This window comes from Nerophis lumbriciformis, linkage group LG18 (assembly GCF_033978685.3).
Source record: "Nerophis lumbriciformis linkage group LG18, RoL_Nlum_v2.1, whole genome shotgun sequence".
Classification (NCBI taxonomy): Eukaryota; Metazoa; Chordata; class Actinopteri; order Syngnathiformes; family Syngnathidae; genus Nerophis; species Nerophis lumbriciformis.
In genome coordinates this window covers 33,017,501-33,024,385 of record NC_084565.2, presented here as the reverse complement: position 1 = coordinate 33,024,385, position 6,885 = coordinate 33,017,501, and the positions used below count along the sequence as shown (strand labels likewise).

General features: G+C 41.7%; 1 protein-coding gene across 1 annotated transcript in view; it reads left to right on the top strand.

Moving 5' to 3' along the window:
* Positions 1 to 841: 841 nt before the first annotated feature.
* The window catches only part of aasdh (aminoadipate-semialdehyde dehydrogenase), a 23,810-nt gene continuing 17,766 nt past the window's right edge, over positions 842 to 6,885 (top strand). The window contains exons 1-5 of the mRNA XM_061978156.2: positions 842 to 1,163; positions 1,245 to 1,365; positions 4,092 to 4,345; positions 6,112 to 6,304; positions 6,364 to 6,608. Of these exons, the coding sequence (XP_061834140.2) occupies positions 922 to 1,163; positions 1,245 to 1,365; positions 4,092 to 4,345; positions 6,112 to 6,304; positions 6,364 to 6,608 (1,055 nt within the window). The 5' untranslated portion in view covers positions 842 to 921. The remainder of the gene's footprint in view (positions 1,164 to 1,244; positions 1,366 to 4,091; positions 4,346 to 6,111; positions 6,305 to 6,363; positions 6,609 to 6,885) is intronic.

The following is a 6,885-nucleotide window of genomic DNA, read 5'->3' as shown; positions in this document are numbered from 1 at the left end:
GATAATGTCAATGAGGGATTTTTAATCACTGCTATGTTGAAATTGTAACTAATATTGATACTGTTGTTGATAATATTCATTTTTGTTTCACTACTTTTGGTTTGTTTTGTGTCGTGTTTGTGTCTCCTAGCTCTCAATTGCTCTGCTTATTGCAGTTCTGAGTGTTGCTGGGTCGGGTTTGGTTTTGGAATTGGATTGCATTGTTATGGTATTGCTTTTGTATTATTTTGTTGGATTGATTAATTAAAAAATAAAAAATAAAAAAAATATTACAAAAATTAAAATTAAAATCGATTTTTGAAAAATGAGAATAGATACTGAATCGTACAACGTGATAATCGCGATTTGAATTCGAATCGATTTTTTTCCCACACCCCTAATCTGTGTATATTATGATGTTGTCTAAAAACGTTTCCTCAATCCCTTGTTCTATCTGGTAACTATTTAAATGTCTATTCTTTAGTATGGGTTCTTGTGTCGCGTTCAAGACAGTCAGTAAATTAGAGATACGTAAAAAAAGCTGTAAAATTATAGCGTTTTCCCCTATTGAACATAAAATGTTTAATAAATCGATTTAATTAATTATATTTTGTCATTTCGTTATTTTCCTGAGGTGTTGAGTGAATAGTTTCGCTCTTTTTCACGTTACATTATGCTTGTTTGCTCTTTTGTTCCATTTTTTTCTGGTATAGTATATTTCGATTGTGGCCGTTAAAAAAAATCAACCGGTCTTTGGTTTTAACGAGCGTGATTTGAACGCAACCGTCCCCCATGCGTCCTGCATCACCACCATTATGTGATGTAACGTTCGACGTCATCATCATGCGACAAAACGAGGGGACATAAACAACATTTGTTGCCCGTTCTGTATTCCGTACGTAAACATTGCCGTCGGTAATGTGAAGTTGTTTCTTTTCCCCCATGGACTCGGGTGGAACTCTGCAGGGGCTCGTAACCGCCGCCGCATCTGTTAACTCCCACCGAGTAGCAGTGACGTTCGACAGCGGCTCGTCGTCTGAAGGCTGCGTGTCTCTGCTCTACAAGGACCTACTAGAACTTTCCGGCGAACTATGTCTGAGTCTTCAAGAGAAGTGCAACGCCAATAACGGCGTGATCGGACTGTGTTGCAGCGATGATCTGCTCACTCCAGTCTGGATCCTGGGGTGAGTTGAGCGAAAAATCGGAATAAAACATGTTTTTTTATGGAATGTTGTGCCAGTTGATGATGTCTTTTCTGGGGGCAGGATCCTGCAGACCCCTGCGGCCTATGTCCCGCTGGATCCAGGGGCTCCAGGGCTTCTCTCCTCCCGGGTCATGATCAGGTGTGGCCTCAAGTATTGTGCTGTGAAGAGCGACATCCTTCAGGTTTAACCATACATTCGTTTATTCTGGATTTGGAAGTGTTTGTTTACTTAACTGCAGAGAGTACCGTCGACGTATTCGTTTAATGTGAACATGTTCAAAGACTCCATCCTATTTGGGTCCCAAATCAACCTTAAGAAAGTCAGTGACTTCTAGAGATGCGCGTATAGGCAATTATTTCATCCGCAACCGCATCGCAAAAGTCGTCAACCATCTGCCATCACCCAAACCAACATTTTATCAAAACCACACTCGCCCGCACCCGCCCGTTGTTATATATCTAATATAGATGATGCAAGGTATTAGTGAGGTTATGAAGCTTTTGCCTGTTAAAGAAAGGAGACTGATCCAATGTAGCAGAGACATTCAATGCGTGCCATGCATTCGTGGCTAAGAGATATTAATGCGTGATAATATTATTTATCATTATTATAATATTATTGTCATTTCCATTAAGAAAGTCTTGACTATTGTTGCCAATGCCCTCAGATCAGGAGTGCGTTCCTCACACTTTGTGTGCGCTGTTGCAGCAAGCAGAACGAGGCTTTTAAGAAGTTAAAAAAATGTTTTAGAAAGACTAGGCCTATATTTTCGTTAGGTAAAAAAAATGTTCTGAATTTATTTCAATGAATATTAACTTGTTAACGTTATAATGCTCAAATAGGGACGAGGGCGGGGTGCACAGTGAAGCAGTGAACAATTTCGCGACAAAGATGAACCTTTATTGATTGATCTGCAGCCATGACAAAATATCAGACAATCTCCATTGTCAACGACAGGCAGGAAAATAAAGATAAACACATAGCCTATGTTGTAGGCATAGGCATATAGGCTCATACGTTTTTAAGTTGAAATAAAAAAATAAATAAAAAATGTGCCTCATAAGCCGTAGGCTGTCAATCAAGCGCACAAACTTAAATTATACAATACCATATGTATGTCATCTCTATTTAAACAAAAATAAATTAAATAAATAATAATAATAAATTACCTGCAACTTATTGGTCAAGGCAAATAGCTGAAGGGGGGAAATCAAACCCATCAGACTGCACTTTATCATCAAACTTGAATTATAATGAAAATAGACGGTCGCGACAAACAAAGCAGGCTAAATAGCCTTACATTGTCGCCAATCGGAGATGCGCTTCACTTGAAAGCGAGGCCAAATAATTATTCACACATAGTAGTATATCTCGAATAGAAAAAACCACAATAAACAACGCAATTGCCTTAATTCCTTTGCTTTGTAGTGCGCCCAAACAACACGTAACCATCAAAATGATTTAGCTGACCGAACTCAATATAGGTTAGACATGGGCTTATTTGGTATAGCCTAGGTAACGTAGACTAATTCGTTTAACATATCCAACCGTATGTCTACTTACTTTTTTTTTTGTTAGCACTAAGCAGGAATAAAATGGCATATACAGTGCCAGGATTCATGCGAGAGCGCCTGGCCTCTAAAATGCGCCCTGCTGCGCTGAAGGAGAGCTCACTTGCGCCACTTGTTGCTGGGATGCGGTGCCTGATGAACAATTGACTGTTTCAAAGAGTGCTGCTCGTTTTTCGTATGTGGGTAACAACATTTAACTATGTACGGTATATATATTTCCGAATTGGTTCAACCGCCAACCGCCCGCATCTATTTAAAATCTATTTTTACCCGCCCGACCCGCGGTTTATCCGCGGACTCCGCGGTTGTGTCCGCAAACCGCGCATCTCTAGTGACTTCACTATTAAAGTGGGCGACTTTGTTATCACCAGGAAAGATGAGGTCACCTACCTAGGTTCCGTTCTAGAGGCTAATCTTTCCTGTGATAAAATGGCAACCAAGGTAATCAAAAAGGTCAACCAGCGAACAAGATTTCTCTCCAGAATCTCCTCTCTGGTCAACAAAAGCACAATGAAGATTCTAGCGCAGTGGTTCTTAACTTTGTTGGAGGTACCGAACCCCACCACTTTCATATGCGCATTCACCAAACCCTTCTTTAGTGAAAAATATTTTTTCAAATTCAAGAAAAAGTCGTATGTTTTTTTTTACTGGTGCACAAAATGAACCGTGCATGAACATCACCTTGTTCAAAGAACAAAACCAACACAGTGCATGAACTCACAACAAATTACACACCTTACACACATTACCATGAATTGATTAACGTGGACCCCGACTTAAACAAGTTAGAAAACTTATTTGGGTGTTACCATTTAGTGGTCAATTGTACGGAATATGTACTGTACTGTGCAATCTACTAATAAAAGTTTCAATCAATCAATCATGCGTAAACTTAAAATCAGAATTATTTATTCCCTATTGGATACAATTCAATACAATTAGTCTGAGTGCTATCTGTCCCTGGCAGCATTCAACCCGGCGACTTACACAGGGCTGTCCGGACGCGCCCTCCCCCTCGCGTTCTTACAATATATATCACAATGAAGAAAACAGTCTGAAGTTGTCTTTATTTTTTAGTTTTAATGCCATGATTTTGATTTTGATTGCAACAGATTTTCCTCCATGCGGCCCCTGAGCTAAAATGAGTTTGACACCCTGTCCTAGACATTGTGTGTGTGTGTGTCTGTATAAAAAAACATGTCCTAATGAATCAGAATCTTAATTTTAAGCAAGAAAATCATCGTTATTCACATTTTTGCAGAATTGTGAAGCCATATTCTTTACTAAATAAGTCTGGAGTTACTTGCTGATATTTTCTTTTCTTCTCGTATTAAAGCCCTTCCAGGCCGCTCTCGGCCAACACGTGACCCTTGAGGTTTGTGCAGTGTTGCCAAAGTTCAAACTCACCCTGGTTCGGGTCGAGTCGCTGCCGGCCGCCGAGCAGAAGCAGGAAGCGGAACGACCCGGATCCCTCCGTGCGTCTGGACCAGGAGGCCTGGCGTACGTGCTGCACACATCCGGAACGACGGGGCTTCCCAAGATCGTGCGGGTGCCACATCGGTGTATTCTTCCCAACATCCTGCACCTGAGGTTAGGATTATCTTAAATATGCCCCTTTTACTTCAGGTTTTACAAAGGTTTGAAAACGTGTTGAAATTTGGTTCAAGTGCTGTAAAATTGTTGAAATCGGATCTATCGATGTAATTAATAACTGGAAAATTACATTAAACTGCGATTTTTGCTTAATATACTGGGAAAGAAAAGGTGTGACGCGTTAACACGTGTGATTAATCACAAATATATCACATTAATCATGTATAAAGACAATTTATTTTGTCGGTTCATGCTGCTTTATCTTAACGGCGGATGGTTACCTTAAAGGTGTGGGTTGTTATACGGTCAGGGGCCTAATGTGGCACTTTCACTAAAAATAGATGTCGTTCAAATCCAGAAAAGTAGGTACGCCATTAAAAACTCCGATGTAATAAAGTGTGCGCACGCACAAAGCCAAGCACATTTCTTTTTTACATCACAATCAACTTGAAATTGGTCCCGGGATGTCGGCGTGACTTGGCAGAGAATACCCGTTTTCAACAAAAGTATGGCGCTTTTGTTGCAACTGTGATTAATCGTGATTAATCTGAATGAAAAAAATTGTAACATTTTAGTATGGAGAACATATTGTAACAAAGACTTAATTTAGAGTTAGAGATGTCCGATAATATCGGACTGCCAATATTATCGGCCAATAAATGTAATATCGGAAATTATCGGTATCGGTTTGAAAATTATCGGTATCGGTTTCAAAAAGTAAAATTTATGACTTTTTAAAACGCCGCTGTGTACACGGACGTATGGAGAAGTACAGAGCGCCAGTAAACCTTAAAGGCACTGCCTTTGCGTGCCGGCCCAGTCACATAATATCTACGGCTTATCACACTCACAAGTGAATGCAACGCATACTTGGTCAACAGCCATACAGGTCACACTGAGGGTGGCCGTATAAACAACTTTAACACTGTTACAAATATGCGCCACACTGTGAACCCACACCAAACAAGAATGACAAACACATTTCGGGAGAACATCCGCACCGTAACACAACATAAACTCAACAGAACAAATACCCAGAATCCCTTGGAGCACTAACTCTTCCGGGCCGCTACAATATACACCCCCCGCTATCCCCTACATTCTCATGCTCTCTCAGGGAGAGCATGTCCCAAATTCCAAGCTGCTGTTTTGAGGCATGTTGAAAAAAATAATGCACTTTGTGACTTCAATAATAAATATGGCAGTGCAATGTTGGCATTTTTTTTCATAACTTGAGTTGATTTATTTTGGAAAACCTTGTTACATTGTTTAATGCATCCAGCGGGGCATCACAACACAATTAGGCATAATAATGTGTTAATTCCACGACTGTATATATCTGTATCGGTTGATATCGGAATCGGTAATTAAGAGTTGGACAATATCGGATATCGGCAAAAAAGCCATTATCGGACATCTCTATTTGGAGTTATTGGGTTAGTGTTAGAGGGTTAGGGTTAGAGTTGGGGTTAGGTTTAGAGTTGGGGTTAGGGTTAGAGTTAGGGGTGGGGGGGAGTGCACGGTCCATCTACAGCCCGTCAAGGTGACGCCCACGCCAGACGCAGAAGGGTTAGGGTTAGGGTTAGGGTTGTTGTATAATAAGGCCATGCAGAATAAGGCATTAATAAGTACTTAATAATGACTCATTAAGAGCAAATATGTTACTAATTTGCTTGTTAATAAGCAACTAATTAATGGTGAATACGTTCCCCATACTAAAGTGTTACCAAAAAATAAATGTTTGACATGGACGTTGTCGTCAGGTCTTTGTTTCAGGTGACTGCTGATGACGTGGTTTTCCTGGCCTCGCCGCTGACCTTTGACCCCTCTGTGGTGGACATATTCCTGGCGTTATCGTCCGGGGCCCAGCTCCTCATCGTGCCCGCCGTGCTCAAGAAGATTCCCAGGCGGCTCTCCGGGCTTCTCTTCGGGAGGCACAAGACGACGCTCCTGCAGGTGACTCATTTAGCGACAACATCGGTGACATTCCTACGCTCATGTGTTCACCTGCGCAGGCCACGCCCACATTGCTGGGTCGCTTTGGGCCGCGCCTCCTCAGACAGGAAGTGCTGTCGTCCGGCTCGTCGCTGCGCGTGCTGGCTCTGGGCGGAGAGTCGTGCCCGCCGCCGTCTGTGCTGAGCGCGTGGCGTCATGAGGACAACAAGACCAACATCTACAACATCTACGGCATCACGGAGGTGTCCTGCTGGGCTTGCTGTCACAGGATCCCCATGTCTGTCCTTCAGCAGCCCAACAACACGTAAGACTCCGCCCATTTTCACCAGAAAAGGCTGTAACAATACACAAATAGATTTGACCCCTCGCTTATGAACACATCACCGTATTTTCCCGACTATAGAGCGCACAGGTATATAGGCGGCACTCACAAAATTTTAGAATAATGAAATATGTGTCCATATTTTAGCCGCACCAGACTATAAGTCACAAATATACTGTAATTGTTGAGGTCCCAGTCACACGGCAGTAAAACGGCCTATCAAACAAAACAGAACAAAACTAAAAGAGCAGTGGAGAAG